This window comes from Equus przewalskii, chromosome 15, assembly GCF_037783145.1.
Source record: "Equus przewalskii isolate Varuska chromosome 15, EquPr2, whole genome shotgun sequence".
Lineage (NCBI taxonomy): Eukaryota > Metazoa > Chordata > Mammalia > Perissodactyla > Equidae > Equus > Equus przewalskii.
Genome location: NC_091845.1, coordinates 7,045,337 through 7,071,192, shown reverse-complemented (window position 1 = coordinate 7,071,192; position 25,856 = coordinate 7,045,337). Strand labels below are relative to the sequence as shown.

Sequence of the window (25,856 nt, the reverse complement as noted above, 5' to 3'; positions counted from 1 at the left end):
TTTTTTTTCCACCTAGAAACAAGCCAAGAAGTTTCAGAGAAATTCTCAGAGTAATCCAGAATCATCTTCACAAAAGATAATACCGGAAAAACTCAGAGGGATAAAAAGATATGCTTGCTAAAAAGAATATTTCCCAGCCTCGGCTGGCCCTTCGAGCCAACAAAAGCACAACCTCCGTCAGTGTTTAATGAGTGAGAGAACGGCTAGAAGAGGGCGGAGGTGCAGGCAGAAGGAGGCTATTTGAAAGGCCCTAAAGCGCTGCAGCTGTTTGGGCTAATTTTCTTAATTTTAGTGATGTTCCAAGCTCTTTGTCTTCTATGTGGGGTAAATTCGTTTGTCTCCCTCGTGAGTCATCCTGCCCACAAATAATCTCTCTTGGAGTAGCCCTTATGAAAATAGACAACAGTTCACATTGCGCTGTGTGAGTTGGCAGTTGTGTGTCCCTTCCCTGGGTGGGCCATGCTGAATCTGCTCTGCCCGCATCCACACATGTCGGGACTTTAAGGTCTGAGCGTGCCCTTAAAGTGCCGCATGACGGGAGCACAGAAGGAGACATCTGGAGTCCGAAATTGAGGCAGGCAAGGAAAGCTACAGACAGTAGGCCCTGCTCAGCTGGCTGCTCCGTCCTAAAGCTTTCTAGATTTCACAGATGTAGCCTTCCCCAAAAGGGTTTTATGAGAATTATCTGCAAAAAGTAGACAACATCACAGGACATTCTGTATAAATAAATGTTACTATCATTTCAACCTAGATCTTGCCAAATTGAGCTTTTTCTTTTAGATCGTATTTTCTTTACTGTCTGGCTAGCAGATCTGACCAGCATTTTTATTTAAGATTTCCCTAGAGAGACACTGAGCTCTTAAAGATACAGACTAGAATGGATATTGGTTGTTTTTGCTGCCTAGCAGAACCTCCTCTTCCCTCTCGATTACCTTGATTTTATTCTGAGAGACCGTCCAGGACCTCACTCTCATCCCGTGAGCTTTTCTGGTGGAGTCGGCTCAGGGTTGGAGCATGTCATCGAGGCCCATGACAGTCAACATGTCATATTCCCCTGGCCATCGTGATTGGTTCAGAAATAGGCATATGCCTCAGTCATAGCCAGTGAGACCCAAGGAGACCACCTGGGAGGCTGGGATCAGGACTGGAGCTTTGCCAGCACAAGCTCTGGGCTGGGGGGGCCTTCTAGTGTCTGTGAGCGGAGAGCCGGATTGCACATGGAGACCACACATGGAAGAGAGCCAAGTCCAGCTGAGCTGAGAGAGGGAGAGGGTGAGGATAGTCATAGTGTTATCCTCTAAGCCCTGAACCAAGCTGCCCTGAAGGCACCTTATCCTGGTCTTTCTAGGCCTGTGAGCCATCAAGTTCCCTTTTGGCTTAAGTAAAGCACGGTTGAATTTTCTGTGCCTTGCAATTAAGGGGACATTCAGGGGCAACTCATTCAGGGGTAATGCTTCACTTCTACCCAACATCTAGCAGAGTGCCTGGCATGTAGCGGAAACTCAGTGTGTGTTCATTGCATAAATTCTCATTCGGTTGAACAGATGTTCACTGAACACTTATGAGGAACAAGATGTTGTTCTGGATCCTACAGGGCTGCACTGTCCACCATCGCAGCCACTAGCCAGATGTGGCTCTTTAAATTTAAATTTAAATTAATGGAAATAAAATTAAAACTTCAGTTCCTAAGTCACACCCCCCGCATTTCAAGTGTTCAATAGCCACAGGTGGCAGAAAGTTCTACAGGGAGCATTGCTGCTGAGAATACAAGCATGCGCGAGGCTCAGGCCATGCCGCCAAGAAGCTACGCTTAGGACCTGTTGTGCTAAAACTAGCAAAGCAACAGAGGGCGTAACATACAGAACGATAGTCTGACTTACTGCAAAGATTGCTTTATAAAAGTTCAGCCTTATTTCTCTCATGTATAACTGTTGATGTATAAATTCTAATTAAGGACAGTCATACATCTCTTAATGATGAGGGTGTGTTCTGAGAAATGCATCATTAAGCGTTTCGTTGTTGTGCGATCAGAGTGCACTTACACAAACCTAGATGGTATGGCCTGCCACACTCCTAGATGGTATGGCCTGCCACACTCCTAGATGGTATGGCCTGCCACACGCCTAGATGGTATGGCCTGCCACACTCCTAGATGGTATGGCCTGCCACACTCCTAGATGGTATGGCCTGCCACACTCCTAGATGGTATGGCCTGCCACACGCCTAGATGGTATGGCCTGCCACACTCCTAGATGGTATGGCCTGCCACACTCCTAGATGGTATGGCCTGCCACACGCCTAGATGGTATGGCCTGCCACATGCCTAGATGGTATGGCCTGCCACACTCCTAGATGGTATGGCCTGCCACACGCCTAGATGGTATGGCCTGCCACACGCCTAGATGGTATGGCCTGCCACACTCCTAGATGGTATGGCCTGCCACACTCCTAGATGGTATGGCCTGCCACACTCCTAGATGGTATGGCCTGCCACACTCCTAGATGGTATGGCCTGCCACACTCCTAGATGGTATGGCCTGCTACACTCCTAGGCTACACGGTACTGCTCTCACGGGACCACCGTCGTATGTGTGGTCCGTCATCGACCAAAACGTCATTATGGGGTACATGCCTGTAGCTCAATGAAAACAATGACTCTGTGGAGGCACACGTTATACAAAGTGAGGTACACCTAAATTTTCTTTCACACAAGAGGAACTAGCATTTACTCAGCCTGGAAACTGGAGATACTTAGAACACTTTGTTGAATTTTGGAGCCTTTTAAGGAAATAAGTCATTGATTTTAAGTGGAACTTCACTTGAGTAGTTAAGTCCTAAAATTCTCACAGAACTTGTTCCTTCTCTTACCTAGTAAGACGCACACACACCAAGCCATAATGATGATGATTCTGAAGTAGCATAGTCTGGGGTAGTCAGTTTCTTGCAGATGGCTCCTAACATCCAGGTGCCCCTCTTCTGCTCTTTTGTGTCCCACATCTGGCTCTTTGCCACCCCTCCCTCAGAATAGGGCATCTGAAGCATATTCTACCCTCCAATGTACTCATTTTGGAGAGATATGAAAGCAGTCTCCCCACAGCTCTTCCTGCAGAGGCATCCATTTCTCCTGGCAGTTGTGAGAGAGGCTGACCAAGAGGCCATCAGCCTGGTGTTCCTTGTGAACCAGGAATCCAGCAGAGCTCGTGGGGCTGCATGGGTTCCCCCCTCACTAGGGGCCATCGTCAGCCTCTCTGATTTAGCCCAGGCTGGCCACAACTATATTTTCAGCCTCCTCTCCTTACTTCCCCGCAAAAGGCCCCAACCCTAACCAAAGGGTTCACTAACAGTCCCAGAGCGTCTCTGTCCTTTGGCTCACATGATGTCGCTGTCCATACCCCCCACCTCCTGTTCATGATTTCTCCTCAAAAGTTAACTCTTTCCAACCATCCAAGCCAGAAATTCTTTATCCCTCCTTTGACCCTCTGACCCATTGCCTGTGTTTTTCTTTTTTTCCTAACAGCTTTATTAAGATGCGATTCACATACCCTTCAGTTTACCCTTTTAAAGTGTACAATTCAGTGTTTTTATTTACTCACAGTTATGCCACCGTCACCATGATCTGTTTAGAACATTTTCATCACCCTAAAAAGAAACTCTTACTCTTCAGCGGTCAGGCTTCATTTCCCCCACCCCACCCCCAAAACCCCAGCACTAGGCAATGACTAATCTACTTTCTGTCTCTATGGATTTGCCTTATATGGACATGTCTTATAAATGGAATCTTATAACATGTGGTCTTTTGTGACTGGCTTCTTCCCCTTAGCGTAATGTTTTCAAGGTTCATCCATGTTGTAGCATGTGTCAGAACTTCATTCCTTTTTTAAGGCCCAATAATATCCCATTGTGTGGCTATAGCACATTTTATTGATCCATTGTTGATGGGCATTTGGGTTGTTTCCACTTTTTGGCTATTGTGAACAATGCTGCTGTGAACATTTGTGTACAAGTTGTTGTGTGAACATACGTTTTTGGGTCTTTGGGGTATATGCCTAGGAGTGGAATTGCTGGATCATATGGTAACTCCATGTTTTGTATCATTCTTTTGGCAGCATTATATTTTCTGATATTTAAATCCCATGGTATTTAGCTTATCATTTCTACATCTTACCTGTCTTAGGAAATCTAAACCCTTGAGGGCAGAAAAAGAGCCTATTTCTCTTTCTACTCCACCCAGTAACTACCATGTCTGACTAACACAAAACACAATCACTGTTTGGACATAAAAATGTAATGGAAAGAAGTAGAGACTTGTGAAATTCTCTTCCTTGTTCAAGCCTAAGTTCTGTCACCGTTTTCTGTTTGTGCTGCATCTGTATTCTTTTCTAAAAGTATTTGGTCTCTCTGAGTTCCAGGCATTGGAGGTGAACTGATCTGCAGATGCAGGTAACTCGTGTGCGACACTCCCCAGGCGTGAACATTCTGAGGGATATGTGCTCTGGGGCACAGAGAAAGGTCAGCTTTCCGCATGTCCCCTTCCAGACAACAATACACACTGTTCCACACTGCTGAAGAAAGGTCAGCTGTGGGGTAATAAGGTGCCTCTGGAAAGCCGGGCTTCACAGGCTCTTCACTCATTTATCCAATAATTAAAATGTTTAAAGACACAGTAAAAGCCATTAAAAGGAAAAGACATCTTCCTGCCTTTTCTCCCTTGATCAAACCCTAAGAAAACAGTTTAAACAAATGAGAGGAAAGATGCCAGGTTTATAAAATGGAGGCCCTGCAGCTGTCTTTGGGTCCACCTTGAGGTGAGGTCAGAAGTATTTTTTTCCGACTCCTGCCGGCAGGAAGAACTCTACGAGGCGCACTTTCGGTAACTGCGTCTTTTCTCAGTTGGGAAGGCACTGGGTGTGATAAGCAGCTGCTTTGAAGTGAGTGGGGTAACAACTCTGTTTGATTCTCCAGCAGCAGATGGCAGCTGTGGATGACGACAGACATAAGATAGGGCTGTGTTTCCCGTATGAAATGGAAATTTCAAGTCAAAGAGAAATGCCTCTTATTGGGGCATAATCGGTCTTTCAGGAACCATTATCAAGAGTTCTTACAGTACCTAGAAGAACTGATCTTCATCCAGGAGTTTAACTGATGCTAAATGAATGGAGGAATTTATGCTTTTCTGCTCTTCTGAGTACGGGGAATCAGGGTTCTCAAACATACAATAAGAGCTTCCAGTTGCATAGCACTTTTTAAAAACAGCTTTAATGAGTTATAAGTGACATACAATAAACTGCATGTATTTAAAGTATACGATTTGATAAGTTTGGGCATTTGTATGTGCCTGTGAAATCGTCACTACAGTCAAGGCAGTGAACACATCCACCATCCCCAAAGACTCCACACGTCCTCAGGCCTTTCCTCCTCCCTTCCCTAGGCAACCACTGATCTGCTTTCTGTCATCATGGAGTAGTTTGTATTTTCTAGAGTTTGATAAACGGACTCTAGAGTAAGTACTCTTTTTTATCTGGTTTCTTTCACCCAGCTATTGTTTTGAGATTCATTCCTGTTGTTGCAATATACCCACAGTTCATACCTTTTCTTTGCTGAGTAGTATTCTATTGTATGGCAGGACCACAGTTTGTTTATCTACTCACCTGTTGATGGACATCTGAGTTGTTTCCAGTTTGGGGCTGTTACGAATAAAGCCACTCATGTACAGTGTTTGTATAGACATATATTTCCTTTTCTCTTAGGTGAAGACCTAAGAGTAGAATGGTGGGTAAGTGTATGTTTAATCTTTTTAAGAAGCTGCCAAACTGTTTTCCAAAGAAATTCTAACATCTTACAACCCCACCAGCAATTTATTAGAGTTCTGATTTCTCTACATCCTTGTCAACACTTGGAATAACAGTCTTTTTCTCTCTCCCTTTTTTTTTTCCCAGTAGAATTTTTTATTTTTATTTTTTTAATTTATTGTTTTATTGAGGAAACATTGGTTTATAACATTATGTAAATTTCAGGTGTATATCATTATATTTCTACTTCTGTATAGAGTGCATCATGTTCACCACCAAAAGTCTAGTTTCCATCCGTCACCATACATATGTATGTGCTGCTTTACCCCATTCACCACTGCCCCCCAACTGCATAGCATTTAATAGGCACATAGAAGCTGTGCTAGCACAGGGATGCCAGGTAGATTTCAGTTCATGTGCCCCTTTTATCAATTGCTTGTGGTCACTTGGAGGGTTGTGCTGGGAAGGATTCTTGAAGCCAATTTCAGGCTCAGCAGGAAAGGTGGTCATATGATGAATTAGTGGTGTTTGTCATGAACACCTAAGAGAGTAAGGAGTAGTATGTACGTTGAATATTTGCCCTACACCTTGAGCTCCTCGATGACAAGGACAGTGTCTTAGACAGCACATTCTCAGGACCTTGCACATTTGCTGGCACACAGTAAGTAACCAGTAAGTATGCATTGGTTGAATGAGTGGTTTGATTTCCTAGTTTTGGAATTGGCCCATGATTCTAAGTAAATAACACATGTTAAATGCCTTAACAGTAAATGAATTTTTGCAACAGAAACATTTCTTAGAGAACTTTGATTTTTATGGAGATATTGGCTTCATATTTTCAAAGCAGCCCTCCATTTTGCTACATCAAAATAAAGCATGTCAAGAGTTTCCATTTAAAGTGGCTACTCAAAGGACTTCTCCTTGTTTTCTATTTCAGTGTTCTAGAGGGGCATCTTGGCATTTTAGAAAGAACACAGGCGTGGAAGTCAGATTTGGGTTTTAGTTACAGCTCAGCCATTAACACACTATGTGACCTGAAGCTAGTCACTTCTGCACTCTGGGTCCCAGTGCCCTCTGTACAATTAGAGAATTGAAGTCAGTGAACTCTTTGATTCTATGAATCATGATAGAGGATGAAAAAGAGAATGGGTTTCAACAAGATAATCTCTCTGTCTTTGGCCTAGCTGAATGCTTCTCTGATTCCAGCTTCACTTTCTGTCCTAGGAGCAATGATCCTAGGTGAGGAGGAGGAATGACGTTTTTAACGATGATGACTACAGTGAAATAGCAACATAATGAAGGCCTTTTTTTTTTTATTGAGTTATTGATAGGTTACAATCTTGTGAAATTTCAATTGTACATTAATGTTTGTCAGTCATGTTGTAGGTGCACCACTTCACCCTTTGTGCCCACCCCCCACCCCACCTTTCCCCTGGTATCCACTAAACTGTTCTTAGTCCATAATTTTAAATTCCTCATATGAGTGGAGTCATACACAGATTATCTTTCTTTCGCTGGCTTATTTCACTTAACATAATTCTCTCAAGGTCCATCCATGTTATTGCAAATGGAATGATTTTGTTCTGTTTTGCAGCTGAGTAGTATTCCATTGTATATATGTACCACATCTTCTTTATCCATTCGTCTGTTGCTGGACGCTTAGGTTGCTTCCACATCTTGGCTATTGTAGACAGTGCTGCAATAAACACTGGGGTGCATAGGACTTTTGGGATTGCTGACTTCAGGCTCTTTGGATAAATACCCAGTAGTGGGATGGCTGGATCGTATGGTAGTTCTATTTTTAATTTTTTGAGGAATCTCCATACTGTTTTCCATAGTGGCTGCACCAGTTTGCATTCCCACCAACAGTGTATGAGGGTTCCTTTTTCTCCGCAACCTCTCCAACATTTGTTGCTATTAGTTTTAGATATTTTTGTCATTCTAACAGGTGTAAGGTGATATCTTAGTGTAGTTTTGATTTGCATTTCCCTGATGATCAGCGATGATGAGCATCTTTTCATGTGCCTATTGGCCATCAGTATATCTTCTTTGGAGAAATGTCTGTTCATGTCTCCAGCCCATTTTTTGAATGGGTTGTTTGATGTTTTGTGGTTGAGTTGCGAGAGTTCTTTATATATTAAGGATGTTAAGCCTTTGTCAGATATATGACTTGCAAATATTTTTTCCCAGTTAGTGGGTTGTTTTTTTGTTTCAATCCTGTTTTCATTTGCCTTGAAGAAGCTCTTTAATCTGATGAAGTCCCATTTGTTTATTCTTTCTATTGTTTCCCTTCTCTGAGAAGGCATGGTGTCCGAAAAGATCCTTTTAATACTGATGTCAAAGAGTGTACTGATGAAGGCCTTTTTTGACATCTCTGCAGAATGTTACATGAGATTTGCCCTATATCCAAGCTGATTATAGTATGTGTGATCCATCAAAATATAATGTGTCATCTCAGACTTGTCTGACGTTTAGTACCAAGAATCTGACAAATATGTTTTTATATTTATGTATATTCTGCCTGATTCTAAAAAACAATTTAAGATAGTTATACTCAAAACCATAGAAATAATTAGACCTAAAAACCTTTAGAGTGAGAAAAAAGGATAAGAGCCAAGTTTTATTTTTTTTTTAAAGTCATTATTTTAGGAAACTTAAACTAAGGAAAGCTTCCAAAGTTGAACATGAAATGTGGCTCCGTGGTTCCTGACAGCCAAAGCAAAGAGGGAAGTTATGAGCTACCTAGTTCTCCTGGTCTGATAAGAAACAGAGTAAGTAATTGGCTTTGGGGAAAAAAAGGAAAATGCAGGTACAATTTGTCACCCTGCCAGGCCTGTTCTAATAACCTCTTATCAAGGCAGTAGCCATCAGTTAATAAGGAAACCATTAAATTGCAGAAGAAGAGTGCCAACATAGACCAAGTCTTATTTAATTGATAATGGCTATTTTACTAGTTGTTTGGGAGACTTTAGCCAGGGCACATGTGATAACAGTAGCTGATGCTTACTTCTGTACTGCTTATTTGCCAGACACTGTTCTAAGCACCTTACACATATTAATGTATCAAATCCTTACAACAGCCCTATGAGGTCTGAGATCTTAACTGCTGCACCACACTGCCTCTCGCATGTCTTAAATCACACAGAGATTTAACTTACCGTCAACAACACAGCTCGGCTCTCCAGCTCTGAGCCATCCCAGGACAGAATGTCTCATTTAAAGCAACAATAACCAGTTAAAAAGTAGGCAGCCACAGTGCTACATAACTGAGTGGATCAGTATTTGCTCACTGAGTTAACTGGTTCTTTTCACATTGTTTTCAATGTGGCATCTTGAATTTTGAAGAAATAGTGTAGGCTCTACCTGAGCATTCTTTTGCACATTTCGGTGTTGGTGTGAAGAGCATCATACATTGCACAAACGCATGTCTTTGCCAACCTGTTCTAGTTCAGGATCAGGGGATCCCTCTAAACAGCATGGCTGCTGAGATTATTTTCCCTTCAAGAAGGAAAATAGAATGTAGCAATTCACATAATTTATTAATTCGTCCTATAAAAATTTACTGAATTCCTGCTTTGTACAAGACACATAATAGAAAGATGAATAAGTCAAAATCTCTGTCTCCAAAAATTTTATTCCAGCCAGAGACATAGAAATTTTAACAAATAATTTCCATACAGTAAGATAATAATTATTCTTATAAAGTGCTATGGCAGCACAAGGGAAAGAGCCGCTGTCTGTACCTGGGAAGGGTGGATGGGCTTCACAGAGAAGGTCTCAGTCCAAACCCTAATTCAATCCATGTGTGTGGAGCCTATAGGGAGTGTGTTTTGACTGGCCACCTGGCATGACCAACGTCCCCCATTTTTTTGCAACTGTCATATTCAGAATACTTACAAATGCCACCATTAATAAGTCATCTTTTTTGAGTCTGGATGTAGTTACAGGCACAGGATGAGAGGATGAAACTAATCTATCGTGGTGGCTCAATATTTTACAAGTTTGGCTGTGAGTAAGGCCTTGGGAAGATGAAGCCAGGGATATAGGGAGGCAGTACCGGGCAAGTGGAATAGGATGCTAAAAGGAACAATCAGACCTACCAGAGACAAGCCAGCACTGGCATGTGCTCTAAGGCCAGTTCTGTGTCCACTAGGAAACCTGTTCTCTACAGATGTGAAAACTACAGGTAATGGTAAATGGGGTCAGAAATGGCATCACTGGTGCTGAAAAACCAAAGGGAAAATCATCTTGGAGCTAACCTTTATCTTCAGAGAGAGCTTTGCCCTATTCCTGCTTAGCATTTCTGCAGCATCTTTTCTTCTCTTGAGAGAAGTCAAAAGGCTTTCGCTTCTCCTTTCTCACTGCTTTGTGAAGAGAGGCATCCAGAATTCCCATGTGTAGGTGAGGAAATCAAGTTCATGGTCTGAGATCGCACTGTGAATTGAACAAAGATCCACAAGCAAGTGCTTAATCTCTCTCACCCCCGCATTGGCTCTTAAACTTAATGCTCAGAATAAGAATTCTCCTCAGTGTTTAAGAAAAGGATAAAGCTTTATACTGTATATAATTGCCTGGAAACAAAACATTAAAACCGAGAGGACGCTTGGAGAGTTCAGGACCTTCCCTTTGCCATGGTTAAGGGCCCTGTCTCCCTGCCATAGATTTCTCTCCGTTTATCAGACTCCCACCATTTCCCTAACAACCACTGACTTCCTCTTGTAGCAGAAAATTCAGCCTTTGAAGTTCAGAAGGACTCAGACTATTGACCAAAAGACCTCCCTTTAAGGTGTCATATACCAGTTCTGCTGTTCCTTATCTGCTTCCAGATGGGCCAGCTTGCACTGAAGCATCTCTCTTTCTTCCCTCTTATGGAATGTTGCAAGAAGTAGACCGTGCTGTCCGATAATCTGATACTTACCTAAATCTCCTAAACATTCAGACTTGTTAAACCAGTTGTTTTACTACATTGTAGCAGCAATTAGGAGTTTTTCCACCCTGAATGGGGTATTTCATGTGGCCTCCCCTCCCACCTCTTCTTATCCTTTTCTGCATTTAAACTTGGTCACTTTCAACTCTCCATTTATGGTACCATTTCCAAATAATTCAGGACTCTATTGGTTTCAAGTGACATAAACCCAGATTGAATTATCAGAGGCAAATGGAAATACTGGAGCATTGAACACAGTTGAAAGAAAGGTTGATAAGCAAACCTTAGGAAAAGCTGCAATTCAGGAGTAACAGGAACAAGTCTCCTCCTTGCAGACAGGCTTCTTCAACAAGGCAGGAAGCATGGCCTCTGGCAGTTCCAGAGTGTCCTAATTCATAATTCCAGTCACCTGACATGGACTGGCCCACATCCTCTCCGGTCCCAGATTCAAAACTCAGGGCCCAGCTTGGGTCTGTTGCTCGTTTTGGGGCCATTCAAGTTGGGCCAGAGAGGCAGGATCTGTAAAGGAACATGGTCGGCGTGAGGGGCAGAAGCAGTTCCCATCAGAAGGTGTTTGCCATTCCCAGAAGACAGCAGGGTTCTGGGCTAACAAAACCCGAAGTGTGTTAGAAACCTGAGAGTTCGTCAAGAGAGGAATGATTAAGTAATCTGAGTGACAAGAGCAAGTTGAAAAACAACAGGTATAATTTGCTTTTTAAAAATGTTATATGTTCAATAAAGCTTTCCTAACCTACTTTCCCTTAATTGACTCTCCCGGTGAATTAACTCTGCCCTCCTGTGTTAAAGCACGATTGGGTGCCCACGGGAGGCTGGGTGCGCTCAGCTCATAGGCTGGTTTCTAGGACACCTGCACATTTCTGCTCCCACCAGTGGAGGTATATGCTTTCCAAGAGTCGTTCGTTTCTTGCCAGACCTGGGAATGCCAGATGGACTTGTTGCTGTAATTACACCGTTTAGTTAAATATCCCCCAAATGAAAAACCAGTGCGAAAAGAAAGTTATTTCTATGAAAATCAGGTTTAATTCAGAAAGACTTGATGACAGCGAGTTGCTGAAAGCAGTGGGGAGGGGGCTTTCACCTTTTACTCCAGGATGGGTTCTGGAGTGTAAGTCCCTATATTCACATTCTGGCTCCCTGCTTCCCAGCTGTGTAACCTTGGGCAAGTGGCAGAATCATCCTGAGACTTAGCCCCTTGTCTGTGAAAGGGTAATAATAACGACCTTGTTGGGGGACTGTTAGGATTAAATAACATAATGTGTTTAAAGCACGTAGCACAGTTCCTAGCACACAGTAAGCACCTAACCAATGGAACATCTGTCATCATCATCATCATCATCATCATTATCATTAACAGTCACTACTTAAAGTGAGGCACATTTATACTGTTTCACACTAGTCTTATGTTAAATGGTATAAGGATGTGATTTCCATTAAAGAATTTAATAAATTTAATAACAATTAGAGAGAAGTGACTGTTTGGTCATAGAAAAAAATCAGCTTTCATTTATCAAATCAATCCCTGAAAACTTTTTTTTTTTGAGGAAGATTAGCCCTGAGCTAACTACTGCCAATCCTCCTCTTTTTGCTGAGGAAGACTGGCCCTGAGCTAACATCCATGCCCATCTTCCTCTGCTTTATGTGTGGGACGCCTACCACAGCATGGCTTGCCGAGTGGTGCCATGTCCGCACCTGGGATCCCAACCGGTGACCCTCAGGCCGCCGAAGTGGAACATGCGAACTTAATCTCTGCATCACCGGGCCGGCCCTCAATCCCCGAAAACTTAAATAATTTTTTTTAATGTGGAAAAACTCCAAAAAGTTCTAGAACTACATGAAAACCTGGCTCATTAGGTTGAGCCTGTAGCATGTCCTTCTTCCCCAGTATGTTTGGCTTTTGTAAAAATTAAAAAGCCGGGGATATGAAGTAGTGGAGACAATTGGAAAGTTGCCAGGTAGCTATAAGGAGCCTCTAAGTGCGACAGAACCTCTGTTGGCTCTATTCATGACTCTGTTTTCTGGACCAGTATTCTAGAAGTTGGTACATTCTTTTCATTTGTGTCTTTCATAGAGGGCAGTAAAATTTAGTTCTAATTATATTTAGGGCATCTGGATTCTAGTCAGCGTTTCTGGCTCTGTTTTAGAACCTAAAGTCTGCGGCTTATTCCTAATGTGGAAAGTGGAATAATCCCCCGGGCACGAGAAGAAGAGCTCCAGCTCTGAGGCTGCCGTTACTATAGTGAGACGCTGCTGCAGACATCACAAGACTTGTTAGACAAGGAAACATGATCACAGCGGATTAGAGAAGCTTGCCAGGGCCTTGAGGATTTATTACTTTTTGAATTCTGAATGAGACGTAAATATGTTTTTCCCCTCTCAATTTTGGACCCCATATGGAGAAGGTGAGGAAACTCTTCCGCAAATTCTAGAATGCTTAGCTGCTGAAGATTGGTTGGTTATTGTGTCCAAGTCATATCGCAAAGGGCATGAATACTTGCTTGGCAGAGACGCAAAACAGTCCCTCGTTTTTGTCTGCACTGCCAAGTTAGTTACTGCCTTGTCTCCCAGTGGGAGAAAAATGTAGCTCCTTGGGGAGTCTTCTGGAAGGCAGCCTGTGTAATGGAAAAACAATGCACTCAGAGGCATGAGGCCTGAATTGCAGCTTCCGCACTTATAAGCTCTGTGATTTTCAACAGGTTACTTGAACTCTCTGACCTTAGTGTCCTTTTATGAATTACAGGGACAGTAATTCCCATCTCAGAGGGTGGCATTAAGGATTAAAGTGTGTTAATTATCATATATAGAATCTCAAATGTTAGTTACAGTAGCGTCGAAATGGCTGCCCAAAGCACACTCATTTGAGTTCATAGATTTCAGAATTTTGCTGATGTCCTAAAGAGAGGGATTTTTAAAGCTAATCGTGGTCTCACCTTATCTGTTCTCTGGATCCTTTTGTTTCTCTGGAAGCTGGAGGGAGAGCATGGGATGGTGGTGAGGAATTGTTTAGGAATCGGACAGACCTGAGTTTAAGTTCACTAGCACTAGCTGCGAAGCCTTGAACAGTTCACCTAACTTCTGCTGTCCTCAATTTCCTTGCCTGTAAAGTGGATATAAAAAGAGTACCTCAACCATTCTTTATCCCTTTACCCTGTTTTATTTTCTATATGGCACTCATCACTATCTGAAATTACTTATTTGTATTTATTTTTTGTCTCCCACTCCAGCCTTCACTCAAATATGATCCCCATAAGAGCAAAGACTTTATGTGTCTTGTTTACCACTTTATATGTCTTGCCTAAGATAGTGACCGGTACATTACTGCTATTTATTTTTTCACCTTTGACTTCTATTTTTGAAAATCCCCTTCCCAGTGTCATGGCTAAATTTATATACAGTAGCTGAGTTAGAAACCGAGCAGAGATGTTTTGCATTTGGAAATACCTGTGTTATTACAGTTGAGTTTCTATTTCCTAAAGATGCTTACTCAGCCTTTGATGGCACAGTTTGACTTGTGACATCAGAAGATTGACAGGCAGAATCCTGACTCAGGGATTCAGCTAGGAAAGAGCGTGACTTTCAGCCCTGCTTGCCCTTTGAGGGATGGCTGGACAAGGCTCAAAAAGGTCTTGGATTTCAATTTATCTAGGAAGGTATTTAGCAAATTATTTTTAACCATTTGGATTTGGTACAGATCACCCGAGGAATCTGCAGTCTCTGCATAAGTGAAGAATGAGAATGGAAGCACTAAGTGCAGCTGAGTGGGAGAGAGCAGCCTGCCCTGCCACTTCCCGGGGAAACCTGGCAGCTTTCTCCAAGGCCTGGACTGCGCCTGCCCACCTCCCCACCGTGTACCCCCAGAGCATCTCTCGGGCTTTTCTTTACTTAGCACTTTGCAAATCACTAAGATTCCACAATTTTCCACAGCCGCTCAGAGTTGAGCACTACAGACAGATAAATGTTTAGGCTGTGAGTTTCACATTATTCATTAGCCCTCTCCCTGTGAAGAGATGGCAGTCGTGGCAATGAACTGTGTCATGGAGAAAATTGAGCCTTGAGAAAAGGAACTCTTGACTCTCCTACCTCCTTCTCTCAAGCCCTTGAACTGTTCCTCTGAATTCCTGTGGGACCAAGATGGGCCTGGGAGTGGGGTGGGGATAGTTCCTGAACACCCAGGGGTTGTACACAAAGTGTCGCATGTTTGTGTGTTACGGAGGAGGCTTAATGTGATTATATTCTCAAGAGATAGCATCATTGGTCTAAAAGAAGTATGGAACCACAGCCCTAAGTGGACCTAATATATTTTTATAGTGTTTGCAAACTGCAGATCTGCCCCTCTGGCACTCAAAGCTCTGTGTGGGTGGGTTGAGGTTGGAAATGCTACAGCCGTGTGCAGCTGCCCAATCTTGTTGGGTTTTTGCATTATGGCTCCCTCATCCCTTATTGAGTTTGCTCATTTGCACAAACAATTAAGCCAGGCCCATTAGTAACCAAGTCCTGACTTGTCAGCAGAGGGCTTGGTTGCAGAGGGTAGTAGGAAATTCTGTACACAAGATACCTCTATAGATTTGGCTTTAAGAATAAAGTAAAGCCACATCACCAACAAACCTGCCTATTAGTCCACCGAGTGTCTTCTTTCAGTCAGAAAACATTCCTCAGCCATTCCTATCCTCTTAGAGGAAGAGTGATGCTACGTTTGACCTTTGCACCTGAGGAAGTGCAGGATGAGAGCTGCATTTCTGCATCCAGGAGTGCTAACACTCCTTTTCTGTCCAGCACCATTCGCTGCAGCCTGACCAGATTTCTTGTAGGCCTTCAGAGAGAGTACACTTGTCTTAGTTCCTGGGCTTTAACTACCCAGTCAGGGGCTTCCACCGCTCTTACAACAGAATTTGATTAACTGTAAGATGTGGAAATCTCTGGCAAGTGAAAAGCCGCTGCTTGGTGTGAATGTCTTTATTTCTTAGTGCAAATTACCTCATCTTCAGCAGGAGTGTGGCAGCTTTATGTACTGAGTGTTTATCACATGCCAGGCTCTGCAGAGTGCCCTGTGAAATTTGTCTTATTTAATCCTTATCCTGAGGTAAATGACAATATTCCCGTTCTATAGATGAGTAGCCAGTGATCAGATCTAAAATGCAAGTGTAGGGGGCCGGCTCAGTGGCCTAGCAGTTAAGTTTGAGCACTCCACTTCAGTGGCCTGGGGTTTGTGGGTTCAGATTCTGGGCGTGGACCTACACGTCACTCATCAAGCCATGTTGTGGCAGGCATCCCACATATAAAGTAGAGGAAGGTGGACATGGATATTAGCTCTTCCAGGGCCAGTCTTCCTCAGCAAAAAGAGGGGAATTGGCAGCAAATGTTAACTCAGGGCTAATCTTCCTCAAAAAAATAAAAATAAAATACAAGCGTAGGATACCATAGCATGGGGGTACCCAATGGGCTGCAAGTGGATATGGAGCAGAGGCCTCTCCTGAAGCTGAGCCTTGTAGATGGACAGGATTTAGATTGGGGAGAGCATTTAGGAAGGAGGAGCTGAGTCTGAGGAAAGATTTATTACCCTTTCCCTATATTACTCTTGTTCAGTCTTTGTCCTTTAAGATGCAGATAATCTCCTTGACCAGAATTCTTCTCAAGTCATCTGCATGAGATTAGTTTTCAGTGCTTTTTGAGTTAGAATTGTAGACACTTGCCTCCTAGTCTGGTCTGGCTTTTCTCCATCAAAGTCCCTACAGCCATTTCCCATTGACAACCACAGGCCCCAGTAAGTGCTGCCTTCAGTCTCTGTCATCGTCATTCCCCCCCAGTTCACCCTCCACAACGGTCACCAGGTTTCTCCTTCACAGATCTGAGCATGTTACTCAAGGACTTCCAACGTCTCAGCTTTGCTTGGGAAAAGATCTGCTCCTCAGCATGGCAGTCACAGCTCTTACAGCCAGGCTCCAGCCTAGCTCTCAAGTTCATCGGTCCTGGCCACCCTGGACTTCTCATGCTTCCTGCCTATCCCTTTGCACGAGTTCTTTCTGCTTGGCAAATGCAAACTCATCCTTCAAGCCTTCTTCCTTTCTGAAGGCTCGCCTGGTTCCCTTTTCGCACTTGTCACACTGAGTCGTAATTATTTGTTAGCTCCTTGAAAATAAGGACCATGTCGTAATCATGTTTGTATCCCCATTATCTAGCATAATACCTAGCACATATTCAGCACTTACTAAGAACATTTTTGAATGAATGAATGTTTGACTCTTGTGGGGAGGTGAAGATCAAGGATCAGGGACGTAATAAATAGGTCTCTTTCTGCCTATAGTAACCTCACAGTGCAATTGTCTCATTTATATTCAACAAGATATGGGGGTATGCGTGTATATATATATCTAAATGTTATATGTATGGAGAGAATATATATAGTCTCTATATAAATAAAAGTTTTTATAGTATATATAAGCATATATACTATAATAATATGTATACTATATATATATATTTATAGAGTGTCTGTGTGTGAGTATATATAGTCAAATGGAATTGCTGATGTGAGAAATGCAGGTGGTTTCCCAGTGTCTCACATATTCCAACTCTCCCTTTTTTTTTAGAGAACTCAAAGTACTTCATGCACTGCCTTTTTTAGATAACTCCTTTAGGATTAAACTCTACAAGATTACTCTATCAGGGCTGGCCCGGTGGCACAGCAGTTAAGTGTGCATGTTCCGCTTCTCGATGGCCTGGGGTTCACTGGTTCAGATCCCGGGTGCGGACATGGCACCACTTGGCAAAAAGCCATGCTGTGGTAGGCATCCCACATATAAAAAATAGAGGAAGATGGGCATGGATGTTAGCTCAGGGCCAGTCTTCCTCAGCAAAAAGAGGAAGATTGGCAGTAGTTAGCTGAGGGCTAATCTTCCTCAAAAAAAAAAAAAGATTACTGTATCAATTAAACTCTTGTTTGGAAGTTGGACACTAACTTACTCAAACAGATTTAAGCAAACATGGGGATTTATTTGTTCAAGTAATCAAAAGAAGTTCATGGATAGTTCTAGCCTTAGGCACTGCTAGACCCAAACATTCAAAAAATGTCAATAGTGACCTTTCTGTCTCCTCTTGCCTGGCTTTTCTCTATGTTGCTTCATTCTTAGGTGGGCTCTTGCCTCGGGATAGCAAGATGGTACTGGTAGCTCCAGGTTTACCTCCCCAGGCTTAGCAACTCCTATGGAAAGACAGCCTTGGTCCCAATGGTGCTATCTAATGTCCTGCTTTACTGGTCACCAGTGAGCCAATCACCATGGTGGGGCAGTGTGTAACTCTCATTGGTCAGATCTGGGATATGTTCCCATCTCTAGTGGTAATGGAGTGAATAGCCCACCTAAATCATATGACCTAAGAGTCAGGGAGAAATTGGTGAAAAATTAAAAACCTGATGTAGTTATCGTAGGGATCATGGTAGAGTGACAGATGTCCACGATGGTCACCTTCCTTTTCTCTTTGTTGCTAATCTTTCTCTTATTTCCTGGAGCTAAATGGTGTGCTAGACCCCAAGCAGGTGGCTCATCTTCTGCTTTTTCTATAAATGCAACCCCCACCCCAGCTTTCTTTGACTGACTTTTCACCCTGGCCTTTGTGATCAGTCCAGCAGCTCTAGTGTTTGTGTCGGAGCCTTAGAATGCCAAACGGGCTGATTTGAACACAACAGTTTTTCACGATGACTTCTGTTTCTTGATAAAATCAAGGAATACTTTAATTCCCAATGGTTTTTGAACTGGAATCCTACTGTACGTTCTCTGATACTACATAGATTTAACGCAAATACTTTTCCCAGGAACATACTTTCCCTTTACTTTCTTTTTGTAGTTAACCAGTGATTTCTGATATTCAGTGATTGCTTGTTTCTGATACTCAGTGACTTTCTGATATTCAGCCCTGACTGCCACTTGTCACTGTGATCAAGCCATAAAATACCAGTATTTGCAGATCCTTCTTATATGGGGAGTAATAACAAAACATTATAGCACTTTGGGCGTTGTTTTATTTCTTCCAATTGATAATTTGGTTTTTTCTTGCCACTCTTCGTGTACTCGTTTTTCCGACATGCTTTGCATCCCAATTTGGCAGCCACCTAAGTGAGTATTTTTTGAGGTCCTACCACCTACCCAGGAAGAAAATTGTAAGTTATTGAGTACCTATTTTCTGTTAAGTACATCAATAAACCTTTAAACCTTTTATGCAAATCATCCCATTTATTTCTCGTAGCAACCCTATGTGGAATGGGTATCATTATTGCGACTTAAAAGATACGGAAATTAAGGCTAAGAGAGAATAAATAATTTGCCAAGTGTCTTAGAACTGATGGAAGACCTGTTACTCTGTTCCTAGTCTGCTAAACTTCAAAGCCCATTCTCCAAGCATTAGGCTGGGAGCTCTAAGATACTGGAGAAGTATAAGATCCAGTTTCTGACCTAAAGTCAAAGGGATAAGACTAACACATTTGAAACTAGGAGTGAATTTAAGGAAGGATTGCTTCTAAGTGCTGTGATATAGTAGATTATGGTGCTCTTCAAGGTCGGAGAATGGTGAATTCTGCCTCCAAATGCCACTCGACTTCAATCTCAACCTGCCTGGGAATATATATAAATATTAAATCACGAGTTTATTTTAAATGTAACTCTGGCCCCAGTTTTGCAGTATGCTTATTCACTGTTTGGTCTACTTTGTGCTGTGAATTTAGACACTCGTGTCTCCTCACACTTCTATTGAACCCAGAAACACTGGAGAGCCCTACATATCTTTACATGCATTCACCCTCGTGTCCACTGCCATTTAGGTCAACTCCTTGATAAGCACAGGTCACAGTTGTCAGCTCTTCATTGTACATCTGATCTGGCAAGACAGTGGCCAAGGGACAATTTTTATCGGTGTCCTGGATATCTGCCACTTGGTTGAATTCAATGCAGTTTAGTTCAGCTCAGGCTTTCTGGGTGCCTGGTAAGTGGCAGCCAGTGTGCCAAGCTCCCTGGGGGAATATAGCATATTCGTTCAGTGTCTGCTATATGCTAGGCCCCTTCCAAGCATGGGGGGTACAGTGGTGGTCAAGACAGACAAAGCAAGGGCTCTGTTTTCATGCAGCTTATATTCTGGTTCCATAAACAAGTGAAAAAAGACACTTTCAGCTAGTGATGAGCACAACGATGAAAACACAACAGTATGCTGGGATAGAAGGAATTGGTGTGGGCAGTTGAAGAGGAGAGAGTGGAGGTCAGGAGTTAGACAATTTAAGTTGGCAGGTCAGTGAAGGTCCCTCTGAGAAGGTGGCTTCTGAGCTGAGACCTGAATGCAGAGAAGAAGGGAGGCAGACATGTGAGGATCTGGGGAAAGAGCGTGCAGGCAGAGGGCAAAGAGCTAAGTTAGGAACAGGCTTGTTCAGTTTAAGAAATGGGGAGAAATGCAGCCAGCATGGTGAAAACACAGTGAGTTGGGGGAGAGCGCTAGGAAGGGCGAGTGGAGACAGGGGAGCAAGTGATGTGGGCTCTCGGCCGTGAGAACAAGCTTGTGTGTGTTTTAAGCAGGAGGGTGACCGGGAGCGATCCACATTTTTTTAAAAGTCTTGGCTGCTACGTGGGGAATGGATTGCGGTGTCAAAGGGTAGAAACAAGAATGTTTGTGGTGAGTGACTGAGCAAGATAAGTTCTGTTGTTCTAATTATTGACATGCTCAAATACCTGGCCAAGGAAACGGAAATTGGATTTTCTCCTACAGGCGATGATGTGTGTCAATAGTCAATAATAGCTCCCATTTATTGAACACTTACCATTGCCAGTCACATGGCTTTATGTGCATTTCTTATCAAGTCCTTGCATGCACAAAAACCCTCATAAGCTGCGTTTATTGACATCACCTTTTATTGAGGAAATTGAGGTGGAGAAAGCCTAGGTAGTAACCACTTGTTAGTGAGGAAAGGGGACAGGAGTGGCGTGGTTGCCGGGCACCAAACTGCTGGCGGGGGCTGGGACACTTGTCAGGAAGCACACAAAGGCCACTGGAGTTTGGCAGTGACTTTGAGGTGCAAAGGAGAAGAGCTGGTCCTGGTGACTGGCAAAGAGCCTGTGTTAGGAGCGCACGTCATGGGCCGGCCTGCACTGTGTGTAAGCCACTGGGGTAAATGCTGTGGCAGAGACTTCGGTAAAGTGGACGCTCATGCTGTTACCCCGGCAAGTTACCGACCAGGTGATTGGATACACCACCTCTAACACAGACTACAAAGTGGGAACTTCCTGAAGGAGAGTGTGTTGATACGCCTCACTTAGAATGTCAGAAAATTCCTAGTGTTTTTGTTTTTTTTCTTGAGGAAGCTTAGCCCTGAGCTAACATCTGCTGCCAATCCTCCTCTTTTTGCTGAGGAAGACTGGCCTTGAGCTAACATCCGTGCCCATCTTCCTCTACTTTATATGTGGGACGCCTGCCATAGCATGGCTTGCCAAGCGGTGCCATGTCTGCACCCAGGATCCGAACCAGTGAACCCCAGGCCGCCGAAGCAGAGTGTGCGAACTTAACTGCTGTGCCACCGGGCCATCCCCAGAAAATTCCTAGTATTATAAGTGAATTCCTACACCTTCTCCTCGGTCAATGTTAAGCTAAAATGGTCTTGGAAAATCTGTCCTGACCTGTCTACGTCCTCTGTCCAAGGTAGGCAGGTGGGTATTTTTTCCTAACCCAGGTTCATCTATGTCTGTCTGTTTCTGTCTGTCACACACACACACGCATACACACACATACACACACACACATATTCAGGACTTGGACATTTTGGGGCATCTCAAGAGCATCTGGATGTTCACCTTGGGACAAAAATGATGCCCAGGTTTGATTTTGTTTCCCTTGGGCACTCAGGGTCTTTTCACAGCCCGAAGAATCATCATGACTTCCCAAGGACTGGAGTGTTTCTGTGGGCTCCTAACTAGGGTCAGGTCCTGCTCCTTTGTACCTGGGTTCTGGGAAAGCTGTTGGGGCCCAAATCTGGTTTCATCTCTAGGAACCATTTTTGGTTTTTCTTTTCCTCTTGATTCTTCCTTGAGAGGACTTACTATGTTGCTTTCAGTTTTCTCCCAGCATTCAATCCACCAAGATCCGGAGGCGCTGGTGTTTATCGAGGGCCAGGCTACATATCAGTTCGTAGGAAATGGCTGCAGTTCTAGGAATTGCAGTCTTAATTTGTTAGCCAAATACTGCATGCATCAGCAGTGGCAGTAGCTGCCAGTTGATGTGAGTTTTATGTGGTGAGATTTTTGTTTTGGTGTTTTGTCCCCCCTCAGATGAGAACTGCTGTTTCCTAGAGCTGAGATCATCACAATCATTTCAATTAGGACTTTGTGTGAGCATATCGTTACACCTCCCAAAGATATAGGCCTGGCCTAGTAAAGTGAGGGCAAAAAATAAATGGGGCCAGTAGAAGGAGGATAATTACAGGTACAAAGTCGAGGGAAACGCAGCTCGCTTTTTTCCAATGATACTATACAAATCAAATAAAATTCTGTTCCCTTTTATTTTAGCTAAATCTTCTTGTCTAAAATGAAAATCAGATGTTTTTCTTCTTTTACATTTTTTGCTAAAGCAAATGGTTACAAACACTTAATATAATTTACTGGAGCTTTTTTCTAAAAGAACATTTACATTGCTTTCTTTTATGCATGCAGTAACTTTTGATCAAAACATGACTCCACTCCCTTGTTTAATGTTGAGCATCTGGATTAAAGACTTCTTTTAATCTTAAATACAGATTATGGCTCTCTTTCCCTTTAAGCAAACCGCCATAAAACCTTGGCCCTTTTCCAGTTTTCTTCATTAAAGCTCTTTTTATTATAGTGTTTTCGGATGGCAGTCATTAAATGATTGTTATGCACAATGGGCACTTGATTATAATTATTTAACTGGCAATCAGTTATTGCAGCAATTTGGGAGTGTAATTAAAAGGGAGCATGTTTCTACCTGCCAGCATCTTTGAGAAGCTCAGCTCAGGATTAGAGGAAGAAGCAGAACCTAAACATATGGACAGGAAGAATCGAGCACTTCTATGAATGGAAGCTTGTCTTTTATTCTTCCCCAATCTGGTTCTTGGCCTCTTTTGTTCCATAAAGTAGATAAACAATGGGGATAAAATAAGATGTGGATAAGAATTTTTGTGCTACAAACTCCTAAATCAGTAGATACATTCAGTAACAAATGTTAAGTTTCTCCTTGTGCTGAAAAATGCTAAGTGAGTAGAAGTATATTTACATAATTCTGCTTTTCTTAACGCAAGTCTAGGACTGTTTTTCCCCCTCTGATTTATAAAGTTCAGTATTTCTTTCTTGGCATGTATAATTGATACAGGATGCCACTCAAAAATGTTGATATAAAAGATATGTGGCATTCACAGGCACCTGGAAAGCCATTAATCACTAAAGAAGTTGCTAACAATGTGATTCTCAAGTCAAGATAGGCCCCTACCTAATTCACAACTCCTTCAGTTGCGAGTGACAAAGACCTAATTCTAAGCAGTCTTTGCAAAGAGGAAATTTCTTGGCTTATGTAGCTGGAATATTATTGGAATTGCTTCTAAGATTAAAGGAAGAGGGGCTGGAACCAGGGCTCAGGGTTAGGAACTGGGATTCAGCCCCTCTGAGGTTCACTTTCTGCCCATCTCTCAGCTGAGCCTGCCCGTCCTTGGCTGCATTCTGAGGGTAGGCTTCCAGGCTTCTGCCTGGGGCAGGAAACATGGCCATTAGTAGCCCCAGGTTCCTGTCTTCCTAGCTGAGCAACTTCAGTGGAAAGCAACATGTGTCCTCCATCGCTCATAAGTCAGTCTCAGGGAAGGACTCTGATTGGCCCTATTTGAGTCATACACCCACTCCCTGGACTAATTATTATTGCCAAGAAAACGGCACCGTATGATTGGCCAGGCCTGGGTCACATGTTATCCCTCGGGGTAGGGTAGGGAGATGGAGTCCTGTGATTGATGATCCTGACAGAGACTTGATATGTCTCCATGGGTACCTCAATGACTGAGAAAAACTCAGTGCTTATTTTAGAAAATAATGTGAATATCTGAAATATCCAGACTTAAAAAAATGTTCTCTACGTGTTTTCCCAAAGTGGATCTTCATCTTCCTTTTAGAAATATTCCACCTTTGTAAGACTGAGTTCTAAGTGTCCATCTGAGTTTCAAATGATTGCCTAACCGCACCTGTAGTCATTCTTGAGCCCAAAAGACCCCTTAATAGTGTGATCGAAGAGCAGAGTCCTGAAGAGATGGGAGGCACGAATCACAGATGCCTTTTTAATTAATACAGAGTAGTAAACCACTTACCACAGTTCTGGATAATAAAATTCTCCGTTTCTCTCTTGGTTCCGTATTTGAATCTGTGAGTGCAGAGATTCAAAACAGTCTGCAAAACAACAGACTTAAATAGCAAAAAGCCTTAAAAGTAAAGGAAAATACTAATTGAAAGTTGACAAGAAAAGCACCCCTCCTAGCCTACACACACACAAACTGAACATGATCTAATCAGTCTTACTTATGGGGAAAGTATGAATCATCCTATTTATTAAGCAAATAACGAAGGCAAGTGAGACGTGCGAGCTCAAACTTGAATAAACATAATTTTGTTTCCTATATCTCTTATTAATCAATGCACATTTATTTTTTTGTTATGTATTTATTTGTACAACTGAGATAATTAATCTCAGGGCAACTTAAACGACAAATAGAATACTACCTGAACTCGGGGATGAGACATCAGCTTCTTCAAGCTGAGTCTGTGCATGTATATTTACACACACTCTCTTTTTTAGTTTGTGGATGTTGGATGCTGCTAGAGGATTTTCTTGGGAATCTAATCTTCTCAATGGCAAGCTCCAGCATCACCTTTGCCAGTAGTTTAGTTCATATGGACTTGATGCCAATTTTCTTTTCACATATGTGAAATAACAGTTTGGCACACAGCAAACAAAACAGTGACACAGAAGAGAAGACTGGTGCTTTTTTAGAAGTGAAATGGGCAGATTCAGAACTAATTTTTTCTTTAGGTGAACCAAGTTTAAATTAAATTAAATGTTGCAAGCGATTACAGTATTTGTGTGACTCTCAAGAAGTCAGAGGCCGTGGTGATACAGTATTTTCATTTTATAGAGTTTTTCTTGGAAAGGCTGCACACCATATGACAGCAAAGTGCTTAAAATCCAGAGCCTAGTGCCAGCACAAAATCCAAACATCATAAAATTACTTCCAAAGCTCAGATATTTATCGGTCCCCTCTCTTGGAACAGAGCATCTCTCAACTGGTCCAAATCCGCCAGCTCAGAATCACCTTCCCAGCCTTGAGTTTTGAGTATGAAGCACCAAGACAGGCATGTTCTCCTGGAAGGAAAGGGAAGACTATCGAACAGCATTGTCAAGGGAGGCAAAAAACACAGATGGCAACGTTGTCCCAGTGGACAGTTTTTACTTTAGCAAAAATTTTTTCTTTAATATTTTGTTTAGCCAGAGAAAGTTAAGGGAGGCTGACCAGTGGCTCAGTGGCCATTGCTGCATGTGTGCCTGATCCCTTGGTCAGTCTTTGAAAACCCAGCTAACCTCCTTCCAATACATAGCCTATCTCCCACCCTCTCCACTTAGGGCCGTGTGCCGTTACCGGATTAGGAAGTTCTGAAGTGAAGGGACCGTTTGTTAGGCTTTCCATGCTTCTGCCGCGCCCTGGAATCAGTAAAAAGCCTTGCAATTGTGCCTCTCTGCTTCCCCCACTTCACCCACAGGATCCTGGAGGAAGCCTTTGCTTTCTCTCTAGGCTGCTTCTGTACACAGCAGACCTCTGAAAGCTTTGCTCACCAGGACTTGAAATCCAGGCTCCTCAGTGATTTTCCATCACAGGATCACTGCCAAGTCACACAAATCTGTCAAGGGAGGCTCCCTAGGAGAGCCCCAAGTCCCTGCCCGCTGAGTGACAGCTCAAAAACCAGCCTGAGTGCTGGCTGGCGGGCCTCTCTTCTTTCCTGCTCCCAGCGTTAGACTTCACCACCACCTGCTAATGCATCTAAAGGGAGCAGGAGGGCTTGGTCACAGCAGATGATTAGAGTTCATGCCAGAAGTGTAAACAAGTCATAAAT

General features: G+C 42.9%; 1 protein-coding gene across 11 annotated transcripts in view; it reads left to right on the top strand.

The window, feature by feature from the left end:
* ATG7 (autophagy related 7) overlaps positions 1–25,856 on the top strand; it is a 350,405-nt gene that overhangs the window by 256,560 nt on the left and 67,989 nt on the right. For 3 of the 11 annotated variants that reach the window (XM_070574731.1, XM_070574733.1, XM_070574732.1), the window contains exon 19: positions 17–748. The exons of 6 other annotated variants lie outside the window; for them this stretch is intronic. In XM_070574731.1, coding sequence (XP_070430832.1) covers positions 17–121 — 105 coding nt within the window. In that variant the 3' untranslated portion in view covers positions 122–748. Of the gene's footprint in view, positions 1–16; positions 751–25,856 lie in introns of those variants that run through there. 2 more of the 11 variants (XM_070574730.1, XM_070574729.1) reach the window with 2 other exon arrangements.